This window comes from Palaemon carinicauda, chromosome 14 (assembly GCF_036898095.1).
Source record: "Palaemon carinicauda isolate YSFRI2023 chromosome 14, ASM3689809v2, whole genome shotgun sequence".
In the NCBI taxonomy this organism is placed as follows: domain Eukaryota; kingdom Metazoa; phylum Arthropoda; class Malacostraca; order Decapoda; family Palaemonidae; genus Palaemon; species Palaemon carinicauda.
In genome coordinates, this window is record NC_090738.1 from 47980505 (window position 1) to 48000881 (window position 20377).

General features: G+C 34.8%; 1 protein-coding gene across 4 annotated transcripts in view; it reads left to right on the top strand.

Annotated features, from left to right (window-relative positions):
- Cul1 (cullin 1) overlaps positions 1-20377 on the top strand; it is a 152115-nt gene that overhangs the window by 86858 nt on the left and 44880 nt on the right. For all 4 annotated transcript variants that reach the window (XM_068387093.1, XM_068387094.1, XM_068387095.1 and 1 more), the window contains exons 5-13: positions 2382-2459; positions 2605-2745; positions 4388-4487; positions 4675-4829; positions 4977-5170; positions 13738-13837; positions 14182-14442; positions 17214-17396; positions 19786-19935. In XM_068387093.1, coding sequence (XP_068243194.1) covers positions 2382-2459; positions 2605-2745; positions 4388-4487; positions 4675-4829; positions 4977-5170; positions 13738-13837; positions 14182-14442; positions 17214-17396; positions 19786-19935 — 1362 coding nt within the window. The remainder of the gene's footprint in view (positions 1-2381; positions 2460-2604; positions 2746-4387; positions 4488-4674; positions 4830-4976; positions 5171-13737; positions 13838-14181; positions 14443-17213; positions 17397-19785; positions 19936-20377) is intronic.

Consider the following 20377-nt stretch of genomic DNA (forward strand, 5'->3'; position numbering starts at 1 on the left):
GGCTATTTTTCCCTGTTGGAGCCCCTGGGCTTATAGCATCTTGCTTTTCCAACTAGGGTTGTAGCTTGGATAGTAATAATAATAATAATAATATTTGTTGATTTAATTACTAACAGATTTTTATCCTTAACTTGTCAGCAAATGTTGGTTTTCTCCAGTTTTGGGTCCATCAATGTTTGAAGTGTCGCCTTAATTGATTCCGTATTCATAGCAAGAGTATCAACTTTCTCAGTGAGGTCAGTAATCTGGGTGGAATTTTCTGTGTGCGTGCTAAGGTCCGCAAGTTTGTTTTCCAAGTCGGCTATTTTCGCGTGGTGTTCGCTCAAGGCCTCTTCTCTCATATTATATCTTCCTTCAATTTTGATACTGTATATATATATTGGCTTGTCTGGCTGCACCTACGCAGTGTTGGCATAACCAATCTGCTTTCTTTCGTTCATTATCAGTGATGCCTGTCACTATACACACATTTCTTATAGAATCTATTGCAGTCACATCCTATCCATTTTTTCCGGTCTCCCTCCGTGGTTTTACATATGAGGCAAAAATATTTAGGGACAAACACAGTGTACTGTTTCTTATCACTTAGGTTTCTCCATAAGGTTAACTAATATCTTTTCAATTATATTCTAAGCGAGAAACAAAAATCTAAAACGACTCTGGGCGAGAGTTGAACGGAGCTTCGCTCAAAACACGTCCACATCTTAGCGGCTCAACTATTCAAATAGTTTGTCGGAAAGACGAAAATGCATAGTGTACCATAGGTGATAAAAGGAATCATGCATCTGTATGGGATGTGGAAAACAAAACTCAGGAAATTTGGGAGACTATTCGAGTTTGTCCAGAGGATTTTGTTCAAGGCTGCTATTCGCTGGTAGAGGAGACAAGACCAGCTGTAGTATGCTGATAAATATCTGGGGTGCTGATTAGCTGTCTGGCAACAGGATCACTCAAACAAACAGGAGTATTCTGTAACCATGTTGTCCATATTGCTTTTATGCATACATACGCGATATCGCTTCGCATCTTTGTGTTGTGTGGTATTTTTTTGGGAAGTGATGCTTATTTGAAGGGATGTAGGTCTTCTGGTAAAGTTTATGAACAGGAAATTAACTCAATGGTGGGAAGGGTCCAAGATCTAATTATTTCACCGTTTGTCTGTTTGTAGACGAAGAGGTAATCTAATTCCTAAAGCAGTTCCTCACTACGTTCCCCATACTCAAGCCAGTCTGTTGCTCTGGAGTTGCTAAGGAGCCCATGCGTGTGGGACGTAGGAATTGCTTTGGGGTGGTCTTGTACTGCATTCTCTAAGCAGTTAATGTGGGGAACAAATGGGCCACAAGGTACCACTCTGTGAATTGTGTGGTATGGTCAAATTAAAACAAAATTTATGAGTTAAGGAAAATATAAGCTAAGCAGGTAGCATAGTACTTCTGAGAAATTGGGCACTACATGTCAGTATGTATGTCTAAAAGTTTGGAAATGGTTTTTCAGTATTAATGAGACTGGCTTCTCTTGGAAATGTATGTCATCGCTGACATTCATAATGAAGGAAGAGGCCAGATTCCTGGGATTCAAGCACTTCAAAGATTGCCTCACTCTTGTGTAGAAATGTTGCTGGCTTTGTGATAAAGTCAGTGCTTATTTATAAGTTTAAAAATCCTAGGGCCCTCATAAACAAAATTAAACCATATTGCCAGTGCATTGGAGGCACAGCCATAAAAGTATAATGTACAGTATGATGAAATCACTGGGTTGGTTTCACTAAGCATTGTCTTACGTGAAAGCCATACAAATTACTTCTGATTTGTCTCTTACATTAGAACCCTCAGTCGCAGGTGATGTATTAGCTTGAACCAAAGTAAGATATCTTGCCTTTTTCCCTATTTTTCCTTTTAGGATAAGGACACTCAAAATCAAACCATTGTTCTCTTGGGTAGTGCCATAGTCTTTGTACCGTGGTCTTACATGGTCTTGGATTAGAGTTCTTTTGCTTGAGGGTACACTATCTTATTTCTCTTCCTCTGGTTTTGTTCAAGTTTTTATAGTTTATATAGGAAATATTTATTTTAATTGTGTTACTGTTCTTAAAATAATTTTAGATACACCCTCTCTCCCTCTCCACAGTTTAGTGAAATTAAACTAATTTAAATGTGTATACAGAATGCTATTGCTATTACAGTATTGACTTAACATGAAAGGGGGGGTATTCAAATTCAGGTAGAAAATCTTTTCTGCTTTTTATTGTAGAATGTTAGTACTTATACAATGTCAGTAATATATTTTTTGAGTTAAGTATTGAAATAATGAATTTTAATTATTATTTTTTTCTGATGTAAAGCATTATCTAAATATTTTCTATTCTGTTTTGTTTATTTTAGAATGGTGTAGATTTGATGGATGAAGAGGTTTTGCGATTTTATACTAAACAGTGGGAAGAATATCAGTTTTCCAGTAAGGTAAGTGGAGACCAAGTTGTCAGCAGACCGTATCAGCAAGATGATGTAATGTTGTTCTATATACTGTTTTAACTGTGTTATATATCCTTATGAAATTAAATTATTACTTGTATACACCTTGTTTAGTGATGATCTGTCTTTGTAGGTGCTGAATGGTGTGTGTGCATATTTGAATCGTCATTGGGTTAAGAGGGAGTGTGATGAAGGTAATAAAGGAATATATGAAATTTATCAACTTGCCTTAGTTACATGGAGAGACCATTTATTCCAACCACTTAATAAACAGGTAAGTTTTATTCATATATTGGTAATCATCTCATACTTTTTACTACAGTATTTTAGTTAACTATCTGATATGGTGGTATTTTTTTTTTTTATTAATTTGGTCAAAGACAAATTGTATAATACCCTTCACTTTTTGTAAACTTAAATGATTGATTTCAAGTGTAATTTGCTATTTTAAATTTCAAAGAAACTATTATGACCACAAAATAGTTTAATTAGAATGCTTTTGTGGAATCTGTTAATAATGTAAATAAAGAAATTGCGTGTGTATTTTAGAGTTTAACCACAGTTGTATGTGGTTAAAGTGAAGTACTAAAGGGTGCTCTGTGCAGGACTGATCGTGCACATTGAAGTTTGTCTTTCTGAACTGAACAAATAGGCATAACATGAATTTGCTCATCCACTGGAGTAAGGAAGCATATAATTAGGCATTGTTTTAGAAAAACTGGCTAGCATCGTCAATTCAATTTTTTCCTTTGAGCGAAGCATCCTGGAACTGCCATTATTTTAAATAATACAAAACAAATCTCTGCGCTTTGATCACTGGACCTTAGTCTGCATGTTATGACAGCATAAGAAAAAGTTCTTGAGTGAAAGGCTGAGCAAAATTGTATATAATGATAATTGGCTTAATGCTAGAGAGATTAATAACAGAAGCTGTGTTTATGATGAGGTAATTGCACAAGTAATGCCATGCAAGAGGATGAAATCTTACCACATAATTGTAGATCTTGAAAAGTACCAAGACTTGCGTTTTACTTCTGAGGCTTGTGTGATAAGGTAATTAGTTGAAGAAATTTTTACATGATAGTAGGGATTAGATTTTTATGGTTATGCAGTCTTAGAAAGATTTTTTTCTCTTGAAATTTAGTCTAGGACTTGCAAAGCTTATTTATCAGAATGCATGAAATTGAGTTTAATGAAAGATTGAAAAAACGAATCAGATAATGGATGGGCTAAGTAAAATTTGGAAATTAAATCGCCTGAAATTACATTTAAAAATCAGGCTACTTATCAGTTTAGTGAGAACGGTGTTGTTATATGGACATGTCGTTGTATAACAATGAAACAATATCCAACAGATGTTGTATGTTTGAGAACGAAGCCCTAAGAAGAATATTGGGAGTTAAATGGCAAGACAGAATTAGAAATGAAAATATAAGAGAGATTACTCAAGTGCCATTTGTGGATGAGATCATGGTGAGGGGTAGATGGAGATGGTTTGGGCATAGTCTTTGCACTCCCCAAGAGAGATTGCTTCACCAAACTTGCAACTTAGCTTCATAAGGCACTAGAAGAGCTGAAAGACCCAGACCTACATGGCTGAGGACTATGGAATGTGATGTGGGAGATAGTGAATGGAGAGGTATTTAATTAAAAGCTCAAAGTAGAGATGACTGGCGAAACCTGACTGAGGCCCTTTGCGTCTATAGGCGTACGAGATGATGATGATGGTGAAATATGACAAGTAGACATCCTGTTCTGTGTCTTTTGGTTTGAGTGATGATTGTTAATTTTCATCACAAATAAAAATGGCAAATTGATTATGAACCATACCTAACATAGTTTTGGTCTGGAGTTACTTGCCAGCTTGTTTCAGAATTAGAATTTGTCTGCCATTGTCATTTTTGTTCTCTTTTCAGGTAACAAATGCAGTTTTGAAATTAATAGAGAGAGAAAGAAATGGTGAGACAATCAACACTAGATTAGTCTCAGGTGTCATGAATTGCTATGTTGAATTAGGTAAGAGGATTTTATGTTATTTGACTATTTCATAGAAAATCATGGAATATTTTTTTCTCTTTTTTGGTTGCCAAAAAAGAAGATTTTATTATACAGTTGGTTTATTATATTTTTGTTTATTGCAATAAACAAAAATATATTTTTTGGTTGTTTCTCTTATACTGAGAATTTATCTTTTTATGTGAAGGTTTGAATGAAGATGAACCTAGTGCAAGAGGGCAGAATTTATCTGTCTATCGGGATTCCTTTGAAAATACCTTCCTAGAAGACACTGAAAGGTTTTATACAAGGGAATCAACAGAATTCCTTCGAAATAATCCTGTAACAGAATATATGAAAAAGGTAAAGATATGCAACTACTTTTTGATATTGTATGACAAATTGAAAAATATTCTTTTTTACAAGTTTGTTAAATCTGTTATAAAGGTGTTTAATGGATTGGTAATCTAAAATGCATTTATATGATAACACCTTGTATTTGTCTTTTAGGCAGAAACTAGATTATTAGAAGAACAGCGTCGAGTGCAAGTGTACCTTCACGAAACTACTTTAGAAAAATTAGGAAAAACATGCGAGAAAGTCCTTATTGAAAAGCATCTAGAAATATTCCATAATGAATTCCAACATCTTCTTAATGATGATAAGAATGAAGATCTCGCCAGAATGTACCAGCTAGTATCAAGGTATGGCATCCTGTTTTGAATTCATTCATGAACATATTTATGGTCTCTGCTGTTGAGCTGTAGATTAAATCCTTAATTGTAACTGAAATGGATACCAACATCTGTTTTTGAAGTTTTCAAAACGCTGTTTATTCATATATTTTTTAGAAATTCATGTTCCCCTGAGGATTTGAACATTTGATAAAAAATAATTCCTAATGGACAAATGCTTAAATGTACAAGGACCTTTTCATGATTTTTCTATTGACTCCAAGTGGTGTGCTTCTGTTACGATTGCTATTCATTTGATAATCATTGTAATAAAAAAACTATTGGGAATATGGAGTTATAGAAGGGAAGTTGTTCTTTGATGTATATTGAAACTGAGGGTATGGAATGTTAGAAAAGAATTTGCTCTTGGAATATATTATATTGATAGATATCTATGCTGACTAGTACTCAAGTTCTTCCATTAATAAGCCCTTTGCAGTAACTTTTGTAGCCATTTTCTTCATTGTCCTTGATGTTGATGCTCAGGTCCTGTGATGCTAGTTTTAATACACAGCATACAGTATGTTTATATTTTGACACTGAATTTTAACTAATCTATAATTTTTTTTTATTTTTCTATTCATATTTGGGCGTATTTAGATTCTTTGGAAGCTTGTTTAGAAAGTTTATAATCTTTTAGGGATTTCTTTGTAAGTGTTATTGTTTAGTAATATTATTAGGTTTTTTAGGTTTTGGATAAGAATGTACTTCATGGCAAAATATTTCATGTATGCATAGGAGAATGAATGATTTTTGTTTTGCAGTAGATGGAAAAATTTTATTTGTATAAGTTATGAAGATGAATTTGTTGGTTCCGGTATTTTTTCTATAAGAAATGAGTACAGTGAACCCTCGCTACTTCGCGGTTCGACCATCGCGGATTCACCACTTCGCGGATTTTTTTCATAACCCATGTATATACATATATCGCGGATTTTCCGGAAATATCGAAAATACCGCGATGTGACCAATGGTGCGAGATTGGAGAAAGTAAGGAAAATTGAATCATGATCGATTTTCAATATAAATGAAACTTTGAGGAGCAACAAAGATATCATTTGTTAGAGAGATAGAGAGAGGTAAGGAATGGGAGGTAGTGAAAAGTAGCCCACAGAGAGAGAGAGAGGTAGAGGTAGAGAGAGAGAGGTAGAGAGGTAGAGAGAGAGAGAGAGAGAGAGAGAGAGAGAGAGAGAGAGAGAGAGAGAGAGAGAGAGAGAGAGAGAGAGAGAGAGATAGAGGGGGGTTTAAATGTAATAAAAAAAAAATTTGATAGGTTATAACACATTTGTGCTTATGTAATATCAACTGTATACTGTAGACGGTTTGAATAAGTTAAGAAATGGTATAAACGATACTTTGTTAGTGTATTCGTACACACTCAAGAGCGGCAGCTAGATGACAGCTGATCTAATCACAGCCAAAAGTAAAACAAAAAGAAGTCAACAATACTCGATTTTTAAAACACACCCGAAATTTAAAAACAAAAGTACACGCTTTCTTAATGTGCAATTAACTATTTAAAGAGTGCAATTTTCTAGAATAAAGTGATATTTCCCAAAAAATAGTGGTTTGCTGATGAAATCGGATGCCGTATTTTTAGCTATGATTGAAATGGATGTAGACTCGGCCTAATTTTTTCGTTTCGTATTTTATTGACACTAAGAAAACTAATTTTAGTTTCTTCATCTAAATGTAAGTATTGTATAACACGAAGAGAGAGAGAAAGAGAGAGAGAGAGAGAGAGAGAGAGAGAGAGAGAGAGAGAGAGAGAGAGAGAGAGAGAGAGAGAGAGAGAATGAATCAGCTGTTGTAATCAAATGGTGTGTTTTTGTTTCGTGAGAATTTCATCGCCACGACTATACCAACAACATACTGTACTGAACTTTACAGTATTATACAGACTACTGTAATATGATAAAGTAAAATATTTGTAATCTATTTTATATGAAATGGGGCTATTTTTTTTTTAAATTTACATTTACGTATGTAAAACAACTCTCTCTCTCTCTCTCTCTCTCTCTCTCTCTCTCTCTCTCTCTCTCTCTCTCTCTCTCTCTCTCTCTCTCGTAGATTGTTTTCCTGCTTTGCTACGTATGTATGATTTTATATAGATACGGTAAATAATATTTGTAATAACATATTTTATAAAAGCTTTTACTGTAATACCATTATTTATCACTTTTATCATGCGCTTTAAATTCCTTAGTTTGTTTACTGAGCGTACTTTATGACGCCGTCGTTTCAGGCAGCGTCATAAAGAAAAACATTTCATTTGGAAGTCCTAAGAAAAATTAAGTAAAACATTAGTAATAACCAAATCAACATACTGTACTGAATAATCAATATAATCGATGCAAAAAGTAACCTATACACAGATGTGTAAATGCGTTTGTTTCTTCATTATAATCAGATATAAACGTAAACAAAACATTGGTTGCCATTTTTTATCGTGCTTTTTGGCGTGTATAGGAAACGCATGATATAAAGTCGCCTTTAATATTTGTGCCTGTTTTAGTTTAGGGTACGTTAGTACATGCATTAAGTGTTCTGTACATTAAAGGGTAGTTTGTTAACAGTACAAGGGAAGGTTTTAAAAGTCTGAAAATACATGTTAAATAAATAGGTAAATATGGTGTCACTACTTCGCGGATTTTCACCTATCGCGGCCGGGTCTGGAACCTATCTACCGCGATAAACGAGGGTTCACTGTAATCAGTTTTTGCTCACGGATAAATGCCATGATAAAAGAATTAAGTACCAGTGATTAGAAAGAAATATAGGTACAATAAGTCTCCTACATAAGAACAACAGGTGTTCAAAGAAAGCATTTTTATGTTGAAAAGTTTTCAAGTCCAAATCATCAGCTTAGACGTCCATCTGATTACTAATTCGAGTGCATGTGTTTTGAGTTGATTACGTCCTCTCAGTTATTCATCAGAATGATCCCCATCTAGAAATGGTTAAGAATCCTGGGACTAAGTTCTGTTTTAAGTGGATGATTGGCCATTTTTAAACTATTAATTGAAAAGGATCATAGTTCAACAAGTGTAGTTATTCTAGTTGTTGGTTCAGTTGGGGATCCTGGTTAATTTTAAGTTTTTCCTGGCTCCAACCCAGAATATTTTTTATTATTACTACTATCTAAGCTACAACCTAGTTGGGAAAGTTGGATGCTATAAGCCCAATGGCTCCAACAGGGAAAAATATCCGTGAGGAAAGGAATGATATTAGCAACAATTCCTTTTTAGTGTTTTTCCATTGGAGAAGATCCGGTCTTTTCTTTTTTGGCTTGGAAAGTTCAAAGCATTGAAGCTGATTTCATTTTGGTTGTGGAGGAGAGTACTATGAACCATGGTTACCTTAGTGAAATTTGTCCCACTGAGCCACATAAAAATTAGGGTTTATCAATTCCATTTCAATTTACATTAGTACAAGACAGTGAGTGTTGTAATTCAAGAGGTATTAGTTTGTTGAGTGTAGTTGGAAAACTGTATGGTAGAGTATTGATTAATAGGATTAAGGATAAAACAGAGAATGCAATCTTGGAAGTACAGGGTGGTTTTAGAAGAGGTAGGGGTTGTATGAATCAGATTTTTACAGTTAGGCAGATATGCGAGAAATATTTAGCAAAAGGTAAGGAGGTGTATGTTGCGTTTATGGATCTGGAGAAGGCATATGATAGAGTTGATAGGGAAGCAATGTGGAACGTGATGAGGTTATATGGAGTTGGTGGAAGGTTGTTGCAAGCAGTGAAAAGTTTATACAAAGGTAGTAAAGCATGTGTTAGAATAGGAAATGAAGTGAGCGATTGGTTTCCGGTAAGAGTGGGGCTGAGACAGGGATGTGTGATGTCGCCGTGGTTGTTTAACTTGTATGTTGATGGAGTGGTGAGAGAGGTGAATGCTCGAGTGCTTGGACGAGGATTAAAACTGGTAGGCGAGAATGACCATGAATGGGAGGTAAATCAGTTGTTGTTTGCGGATGATACTGTACTGGTAGCAGACACAGAAGAGAAGCTTGACCGACTAGTGACAGAATTTGGAAAGGTGTGTGAGAGAAGGAAGTTGAGAGTTAATGTGGGTAAGAGTAAGGTTATGAGATGTACGAGAAGGGAAGGTGGTGCAAGGTTGAATGTCATGTTGAATGGAGAGTTACTTGAGGAGGTGGATCATTTTAAGTACTTGGGGTCTATTGTTGCAGCAAATGGTGGAGTGGAAGCAGATGTACGTCAGAGAGTGAATGAAGGTTGCAAAGTGTTGGGGGCAGTTAAGGGAGTAGTAAAAAATAGAGGGTTGGGCATGAATGTAAAGAGAGTTCTATATGAGAAAGTGATTGTACCAACTGTGATGTATGGATCGGAGTCGTGGGGAATGAAAGTGATGGAGAGACAGAAATTGAATGTGTTTGAGATGAAGTGTCTGAGGAGTATGGCTGGTGTATCTCGAGTAGATAGGGTTAGGAACGAAGTGGTGAGGGAGAGAACGGGTGTAAGAAATGAGTTAGCGGCTAGAGTGGATATGAATGTGTTGAGGTGGTTTGGCCATGTTGAGAGAATGGAAAATGGTTGTCTGCTAAAGAAGGTGATGAATGCAAGAGTTGATGGGAGAAGTACAAGAGGAAGGCCAAGGTTTGGGTGGATGGATGGTGTGAAGAAAGCTCTGGGTGATAGGAGGATAGATGTGAGAGAGGCAAGAGAGCGTGCTAGAAATAGGAATGAATGGCGAGCGATTGTGACGCAGTTCCAGTAGGCCCTGCTGCTTCCTCCGGTGCCTTAGATGACCGCGGAGGTAGCAGCAGTAGGGGAGTCAGCATTATGAAGCTTCATCTGTGGTGGAAATGTGGGAGGTTGGGCTGTGGCACCCTAGCAGTACCAGCTGAACTCGGTTGAGTCCCTGATTGGGCTGAAGGAACATAGAGAGTAGAGGTCCCGTTTTTGTTTTGTTTCATTGTTGGTGTCGGCTACCCCCCAAAATTGGGGGAAGTGCCTTGGTATATGGATGGATGGATGGACAAGACAGCTGGTCTAGACTTTTCTATTTTAGTGATGAAGAATCAACTTCTGCTATTGAGTTGGTGGGATGATCTCTGGCAATTGTTTTGGGCAGTTTCTTTGGGTTTGAGATTCTCAGACTTATCTCCATTCGCAAATGCTCTACATCAAGGGTGGATAACAGTTATGGATAATTTGCATCTCTCAGAGAATTGGCCCTCACAGGAGTCAAAGCTGCATATCAATTGCCTAGAATTATTAGCTATATTCAAAACTCTTTAGGATCCGGAATTTCTTGTGGTTGGGAAGGTCTCCATTCCTGTACCAGATTGCGGAGGGGCTGTTATCCTGGACAAGTCTGAGAGAAATTATCCTGTTCCTTGATTTATTCCGGGAAAGCAGAACATCTTAGCAGACTGACTAAGCAATAAGGGTCAGATTTTGACAAGCAAATTATCTCTGCTTCAATTGATATACTGTATCTTGGAGATTTGGAAATGGTGGCGTCATAGACAAATTTGTAGAATCACTGAATAAAAAAATATTTTATGTTCACCTGTGCTGAATCCCTTAGTATAGAAAGTATAGACCCTATTACAAGACTGGTTGCTTTTGGATCTTACCACATTCCCACTGTTTGCCATGATTGTTCATGTGATAAATAGATTTAGGATCTGTGAAAAGCAGGACGATGCTAATAGCCCTTTTCTGGCCTCAGAGGGAATGGTTCACAGATCTGTGGCCCCTATTGTCGTAGTGTCCAAAAACGTTGCCGTACAAAGCCAATCTGCTCAAAACAATCAATTTCGAGGATGATTCTTCCAAACCCATTTGCACTTTTCCTGACTGCATGGAAACCATCCACCATTTCCTCAGAAACGGGTTTTTGAAACCAATTAGACTATGTAGGTTCTAAAAGACATTCTACCAATATCCTATATCAAAGACAATAAAATTTTTATTTTGAAGGATGCAAAGCTGCATGTGTGTCAATGACTAGGGCTAGCTTGGATGATAATGTTAGATTTTTACATTTATTTTATGGTAAGAATCTTCCATTATTGGATATAGATCCATGCTTATTTTTGTTTTCAAGCATCTGAGATAATCTGTATGTTTCAAGTATTATCTCTGATGTATTTGATCTTTTAGTATCGAAATGCCTTCAGTTGTAAGGTCAACTTTCTGGAATTTGGATGTTGATTTACAGTATTTAAAAGGTCCAAATTTTGAACCAGTGGAAATTTTTTCACTTGAAGATCTCACAGCCTAAACACTAACTTTTGGCCTTTGCTTCAGCTAAACGCATTAGTGATCTTTAGGCGCTGTCTGCACTATCTGTCTAAGTGGGCTTTGAATGAACATGATTTTGTCCCTTTTGACTTCCTTCAGAGACAAAAATTATTCTTATGGTTAATGAATTTGCCTTGTTTTTTTTCACATCCCTTCTTTGAAAGTGGATGAAAGTGTGGCAGCAGAAAACATGTTTGTTACACGAGTCATCCAGTATCATTTGGACACAACTATAGAGGTTAGGGGTGGTGTCCATAATTTGGTTTGTGGAATTATGGTTCTTTTTTGCCCTTTGACCAAAAATGCATGTTAAAAATTGGGCTACAGAAGCACACACAGAATTGGATCCAAATCTTAATTAGAGGGGCAGTCAGTAGAGCACAGTCCTCCACAGCAGCAACTTATTTATCGACATTTTGCTCGACCTTGACCTTTGACCTTAACATGTATTAATTTGAGTGGATTTTCATACACTCAAATATGAACCAAGTTGGAAGTCTGTGACAAGGATGTCCAAACATATGGCTGATTGTGATATGGACGTTTTGCTCGTCTGTAATCATGACCTTTGACCTTCCAAAATTTTATAATTTCCAGCTCTTTACATAGGTTTAAAATCCCTGCAAGTTTCATTATTTTATGATTAGAATTGTGTCCATATGGTTGATGACCGGAGTTTGACCTTTTGCTTGACCTTGGATTCAACCTTGACCTTTTACCTTAACATGTATTAATTGGCGTGGATTTTCACACACTCAATTATGAACCAAGTTTGAAGTCTCTATGACAACGATGTCTGAATTATGGCTGATTATGTGAATTGGACATTTTGCTTGACCGTGACCTTGACCTTCCAAAACTTAACATTTCCAGATTTTTACATAACAGAAACGTGGTAAAACATAACCTCTTTCCAACTTTGTTGGCGGAGGTAATAAGTCTCGGAAGTTAAGGATCTTGATATTAGAAGTGCAGCTACATTGCTTAATTTTAGGAGTAATATCTCCAAAAAGAATTTTAAGTAGCAGCTCAATGGAGTACCAAGTCTGTTTTTGCTAAACATTATCTTAAAGAATTAGGGTTTGCTAATGAAGATTGCTGGGCTCTAGGCCCCTTAGTAGGTGCATGGGATGTGGTCTAAGTAATTTTAAGTTTAGTTATTTTGTAACTATCTACGAGAGTAATGGAGTTTGATTTGATAAGCTGTGAAAAGTATCACTTACAAGTTATCAAGTATAATAGCCCAACATCTTTGGTGTGATATTAAGGTACGGCGATGCATGGCAATATTTGCATGTTGGTAAGCCATCTCCCTTTTGTTTTCAGTTTTCTCATTGTCATTTTGTCAATGAGCTCTACCCGCGCTCCAGATTGGGATTTTGTGTTTTAGGGAGTTTTATTATAGACAATTAGGGAATACTTTCTTCTGGCTTTTCTATGTCTTATGTATGAGTTGTTCAAGGGATTTATTGTTGGGCGATGATGATCATTCTCGTTGTGTCATGTGCCTGGGACAAAAGTGTGGTTTGTAACTCCGTTAAAGTTCTTCTTATGAAGGAATGTACTCAATTAGTGGCTACTCTGTTAAAGATTGTTGTTATAAAAGAAAATTTTCCAATAGTTCAAGGAAAACTCCGTAGAAGAATCGAATCCACTTGTTGATTGCTGTGAGGGTAAGGCTGCTGCTGTATATTAATGAGCCTCATAAGGATTTGCTGATTTTGGTATGCTTGCACAATCTAGAGAGTCCAGCAAGCCTTCAGACAATGTAGTGATTGTATCCTAACTTTCCCTGACAAAACCTGTGCCCGGCGGTTAAGTTTAGTAATTTTATTTTCGTAAAAATAAATCTTCTTGACAATCTTTGGGAAGATTTTGTTGAAATTAACCTTTAGGAACTTTATTTTGTGAAAATGTAAGGCATTAAAAATAAGTTGAAGTCTGAATTGTTTAAAAGGTTAAATGTTTAGTATACTGTACTGTTAGGTGCTTTTCCTTTACGTTGGGTTTCAATTGGCAATGTCACAATTGCAACCAGATTTAAATTGGTGAAAAATTATTGGAATAGTTAATCATTTATAAATACTTCAATTCTATGAATGATTAAGGCTAAAAAATATTGAAAACCTTAATGTTTTTTCTTTTTTTTTGAGAAAGGGTGTTTAAAGAGAGTTTGAAATTATAAATGCTCTGTAATTGTAGCACGGTTAAAAGTTTTTTTAGGTGATATTTATGAGTATTTTTATATCACTAGAATACCAGACGGCTTGAGGGAATTGAGAACTTTGCTGGAGCAACACATAACTACCCAAGGGTTGGCTGCGATTGACAGATGTGGGGACTCGGCTCTTAATGTAAGTTCAGTTGGCTTTATTAGGCTGGTTTAGTCTAAGAATTTTTTATTTGAAATTTTTTATGTGGTTCAAGTCTTACTTTTAAGAGTATAGTATTGTGTTAGGAGCGTACCTATCTTACTTGAAGGCTTTATCTGGTGCTTTAATTTTCATGGCTCATGGGTTAACTTTTGTTTTTTGTTTGTTGCAAAGCAACAGTTTGGTTTTAACATTGAAATAGGTAATAGAAAAATATTACTGATATACTATTTGTCAACTAAAATTAGATGGTAAATATAATGTGAAGCTTTACTGTATTTTTAAGTCAAAAATTCTTGAATTTGATTTTTTTTTTTTTATTACAGGATCCTAAAGTATACGTGCAGACAATATTAGAAGTCCATAGAAAATACAATTCCTTGGTGCTTACTGCTTTCAATAACGACACTGGTTTTGTAGCTGCTTTAGATAAGGCTTGCGGTAGGTTTATAAATATCAACAGCGTAACAAAGACTCCTAATTCATCATCAAAATCTCCTGAACTTTTAGCAAAATACTGTGATTTATTGCTTAAGAAGTCCTCCAAGAACCCTGAAGAGGCAGAGTTAGAAGATACGCTCAATCAGGTGAGTTCATTTGGTTTCTGTTCAGTAATTTGTTTGCAGAAATTCAAGTTAAAGTCTAGGAAAAATTTATCCAGTTTTTCAAAATATTATTAATAAAAAATATTGATATGCTTCAACAATTTAGAGTAGTATTGAGAAATGTGACTGAGCTCCATTAATACAATGTTATTTAGGGGTTCTCTTTACGTTTTTGTTTCTCAACCAATTGTTTTACCTGTAATTTAAAAACCATTGTATAGTACTTGATAAATTCTCTTAGTATTCTAAATTATCCTATATACAGGTAGTCGCCGACTTATAACGGTTTGACTTTACGACTATTTTTTTTCGCTTTGATGACGTCACAAGTATGTCTGAAATAATAAACTAATAGGAAAAAAAAATCCTTGGAAATAATCTATTTTCTTGTTCAAGATAGAAGTTTTATCTTGAAAAGTTAGTAGTTTCATTTATTGTCAATATACACTAAAAATATGTTGAGAAAAGTTTTAATCAGTTGACTTCATATGATTATTGTCTGGTGACGTCATATTACCGGCAGAAAGCGAGCGGGCAATAGAGTGATTTCCTTCAAAAAGGCTAACAATTAGTATTAGTATTCCCATTATCGAAATATCAAGTAATGATACAAAGCATTTTGTGTCTGGATCGATTGTTAAGAGTACTACATAGCGTAAATTTAGCTCTACGCTAGTTTTATTTAATCTCGGATTATAGATCGATATTTATCTAAACGAAAGTACACTAACGGAACAAACATTTTCTTAGAAATATATTTTCTTTTATAGTGTAAAAATGAAACACTTTTGCTTTATAAGATAGTATTTTCTTTCATATCTTGCAAGAAAAAGAAAGGGTATTACATAATTTGCAAGTCTTTCTTTATCGAGTTCACATCACATGTCCTCTTGACGTCATATGTATAGCGGAATGCGCGCTGGGGAACCAAATTACTTCCTTTTGGTGTATTACTGAGTAATCTTTTTATTCCTATTATCGAATCATTGAGTAATGATACAAAATTTCTGATATCTAAAGAAATATGAAGATTTAACGGTGAATTAAAAATCAAAATGCGGAGTGAGGGGGGGAGGCTTAATAGCGAATAAAAAATCTAATATTGTAAGCTTTTAAAATAAACTACCCATACGAGCTCGTGCTCCCACACACTCGCACAGAGCGAGAACGTATTCGCATGATAACTAGTAATAATAGCTATAAACGAATTGTATGTAAATTGTGATATCCAGTAACATTTTGGTGCTGATGTAATATTCATCATGAGGATATTTCGAGTAAATTAAGAAATTATATAATAAATATGCCACTTGTATGTGAGCCAACTTTTGATACGGTAGCTGATCTTAACCAAAGGTAAACAATATATTAATCAATTCTTGATGTTTAAAATTCTTTTGAAATTGAAAAATATAATACAAAAATACTTTTTTAGAGCATATGATATCCTACTAAACAAGAAAACGAAATAATGGTAAACAGTAAGAAAATATTGATGAAATATGACTTAGATGATTGCCGAATCATGACGCATCATAAATCTATGGAAACTTCACTTATGAATTCGACATACGTCGAAATTGACTCAAGTCTCTCGGTCCCTATCTCCGTTTTAAGTCGGTAAATACCTGTATATAATCTTATTAATGTAAATGTTACTTTTAAAGGCCACAATTTTTAATTTTGCTAAGTGAATACTGTATATAGGATTTAGGATTTAAAACTCCCTATGTTTTCATATTGGAATGAAAAAAAAATGGTCATCATTTAAAAAGTAAAAAGAAAATCTCAATTTGAATTTTTAATAGTAGTTTCAAAGTTTCTTTGTACTTTTTCATACTGAAATAAAAAAAAAATGTTCATATAAGAATTAAAAAAAAAATTCTCAATTTGGATTTTTAAAAGTAAAGTTTCAAAGTTTCTTTGTACTTTATCATATTGAAATGAAAAAATCGGTCATATAAAAAGTAAAAAAGAATCTCATTTTGAACTTTTAAAAGTAGATTTTCAGAGTTTCTATTTACTTTTTTCATATTGAAATGGAAAAAAATTGGTCATCATTTAAAACGTAAAAGAAAAATTCTCAATTTGAATTTTTAAAAGTAGAGTTTCGAAGTTTCTTTGTTCTTCACCACTTTGGATCATAAGGACATAATCATGTATCATGGTTATTTCACACACACACACGCACGCTGTCTGGTTAAACTAATATATTCTCGTCTATTTTTCTGGGTAAATTTTATGCTTTTAGGCTCTCTGGTTATCTTCAGCATAACCAAATAAAAATTGTAAAAATATAAATGAGAAGATGAAGAAATGAGGACATACCTTAGCAAACGCTTCTTTATGAGTGCCATATACAGTGGTATGTTAGGAAAATGGATAATATATACCTATAAAAATCAGAGAAAATGGTGGAATTCTGAGATATTAAAATAAATTAGTTTCCCTCGAATAAAAAAGAAAATAGATACCCTGGTCATAAAAGGGTTGCCTGTAGGGCTCTCATAGGTAAATATATGGTATGGACTTTTTAACAAAGTAATTTGAAACATGAAATATATAAGTTTTCAAACAAAAATGTAATGACCGGAATGTTAAAAATCCCCTCGCTCTCTCCTCCTCCTCCTCCTCCTCCTTTTAATGGCACTGGTTAGGTGAGGCCACAGATGACAAATCTGCAAATTATGTTGACGTAATATAATATAATTTGTTGTTTGAATACATCTGTAATTTTTTTTCCTTATTTCCAGGTAATGATAGTTTTCAAGTATATAGAGGATAAGGATGTCTTTCAAAAGTTCTACAGTAAGATGCTGGCCAAAAGATTGGTACAGCATATGTCTGCTAGCGATGACGCCGAAGCTTCGATGATTTCGAAGTTAAAACAAGCTTGTGGTTTTGAATATACCTCAAAGTTACAGCGTATGTTCCAGGTAAGATAATGAGTAGTGTACAGTGGTAGGCTAAGACTAATGTTCAAATGTTAGCTTAAAAATATTAAGTCGCTCCTTTATGACTGCATTCTTAGATTTCCAGAATTTACCATTCATTCCATAGTGTCAGATTTACAGTTAATACTATTTTCTTTCCTTGTCTTATATAAGGTTTCATAAAAAACCATTCTAGAAGTCAAGACCTGCTGTGGCCAAATTTCTGAGTCATCTCTATAATTATTAATAATTGTTTAATCAGTTTGAGAGCAATATGGGAAGAGGAAATAATACTTAATGACTGGGAGTAGAGTGTAATGGTATCTCTATTTAAGCAAAGGTGACATCATGGAATGCAGTAACTACAGGGGGTATTAAATATAGTGAGCATGGTTTGAATGTGTTAGTGAAGGTAGTAGATGAGAGATTGTAAAGATTGGGAAACAGCAGTATTGATTCATCATGGGGGAGAAGGACTGTGATGCCATTTTTATGATAAGGCAGTTACAGGAAAAGATACCAGAGGGAAACCAGAAGCTCTTCTGTTCTTTTGTAGATTTAGAGAAGGAGCTTTTCTGTTCTTTTGTAGATTTAGAGAAGGAGCTTTTCTGTTCTTTTGTAGATTTAGAGAAGGCTTATGACAGAATACCAAGAGAAGTGACGTTTTGGTGCTTGAGGCAAAGGAAAGTCCCGAAGAAGTTGATTAGAATGGTAGAGATGATTTACAAAGAACAAGGACAAAAGCAATATCAGCCGTTGGAGAAACAGAGATCTTTGAAATTAGTGTTGGCTTACATCAGGGGTCAGCATTAAGCCCATTTTTGTTTTTGTTGGTCTTGTATGTGTTAAGTGAAGGGATCAGAAGTGAAGAGTTGTGGGAGTTGCTATAGGGAGATGATTTGAATGATTTGGTGATTACTGCTTAAAAAGAGGAAGAATTACAGCGAAGGGTGGTAGAGTGGTAAGAGACTTTGGAAAGGGGTGGTTTGAGGGTGAAAAAGTGGATGATACTGAAACCATGGTTAGCAAGGTTGGTAGCATCGCGGATCTCTATTATAGAGGTCCCGAGTTCGGTCCCCGCCAGGGACGCGAATACTGTGAGACCTTCTACCGGGGGGTACTCCCACGTGGCGCCTGGGGGGGAGGTTAGAGGGGACTAGTGATAGTCCCTGCTGGCTAATGGTCGCCCGAGGAGGACGATGTAAATCGTCTCTGTGGAGACCTAAAACCTGCAACTTTAACTTTAACTTTAGTACAGCTGTTAATGGAATTATGATATTAAGTGTATTTGGAATTATAATGAGGATTAAATAGTATGGTATATTGCGAGTTGTATGTAATGTACTAAATTATTGTCTTAATTGGCATTGCCTGTCCCAGTAGAAGTTATTTTTGATAAGTAAAATTAGCAGTCATAAAGTGTTATTGATCTACCAGAGAACTGAACCTGCATGGCTACCAAATGGTCTCTTCTTGCAACCCAGTTCCCTCCTATTGATAATGGAGCACTGCACTAACAATATTATATATTTGGTTTACATACCCAAATTCTATTAACAGTTTATAAGTTTTGGGAAACAGATCCCTCAAAAATATTTTTGCTGAATCAGTATTTTCAGTTTATACACTAATGAAATAATTTTATGTATGTAACATGCTAGATAAGACAGTGAATTTTATTAATTTTTTATGAATAATCCCCTTATGCTAGCTATGTAAGAATAAAATTTTATATTGTCTAGTGGAATTATCTGATATTTATTAGATATTAGTAAAGCAGAATTAAGGTTTAATTTTCTTAGTTTATTCATTATTTTACTTAAATTTGTTGGAAACTACAGCATAGCAATCTGAACTGGGTATAGTAATTTTGGTCACAACTTGGTACTGTGTAAATGTCTGATAACATGAATTAGTGGGTATTTAGATATTTCATATGTGAAGTGTTGAGATTAAATTTGTGAATATCATTCTTGTGCTTACTGAAGTAAGAGATATTCCTAGATACAATAGGGGGCCAGTAATACTGTATTTCAAATATTTGAATTAGGATTTAATTTTAGGAAAAGTTTTGAAATTATCATGCTGCTGGAAATTGATCTAACATGCAATGAACTTTTTTGTATTTGTGGGAATAATATAAGAATTTATCAATGTTTGTATGCTCTAGTTGTAATGCTTTTTAACTTCTAAGAATTCTGAAAAGTTGAGTGCCCTTGTTTAAATACTTAAAATTTATTCTTCAATGAAAAGATTGTTAAATGTTATATTAATTAATTAAGATTTGAATCCCTATGCTGAGTTTTATGAATATAGTGTAGGCTGAACCTATTCGTAAAGAACTGAAATTGCATTGTTTTCCCTGTTCTACATACCTTTTTTATTTTTTCAGGATATTGGTGTGTCTAAAGATCTAAATGATCAGTTTAGAAAACATTTAGCAAGTAGTAATGAGCCCTTAGACTTGGACTTCTCGATACAAGTACTTTCGTCGGGTTCGTGGCCTTTCCAACAATCTCAAACTTTCACACTTCCTCACGAGGTAATAAAAAATTTTAAGCATTGCTGGAATTCCTTTTACTTTGTAACAGTCAGCTGTTGAACATTTATTACTTTGATAATAGGTATTAGACCAAAATAGTCTTTTCTTCATTTTAGAAATATTTTTTATTATAAACTAATTAGTTTTCAGGGTTATAATAATACATCCTTGTTTTTATGAACCACCTCTGAGGTTCATATTGCTTCTCCAGACGCTTTCTTTATCGATGTTTACCCCCTAAATAGAAAATGAATTTTCATTTTCTGTCATATCAATAGACCTCATTTCTGTAATAAAGTAATGAGACGCTAGTGGTTAATGGCAAGAAACGAAGTGCCAGGGGTTCTTATGTTTTCCGTTGCCTTGTCAATTATAAGACTTGGTCCTTTCAAGGTTGTGGTAAGTTTTATTGTGTTTCAAGTTATGTTCCTCTTGATTTTTA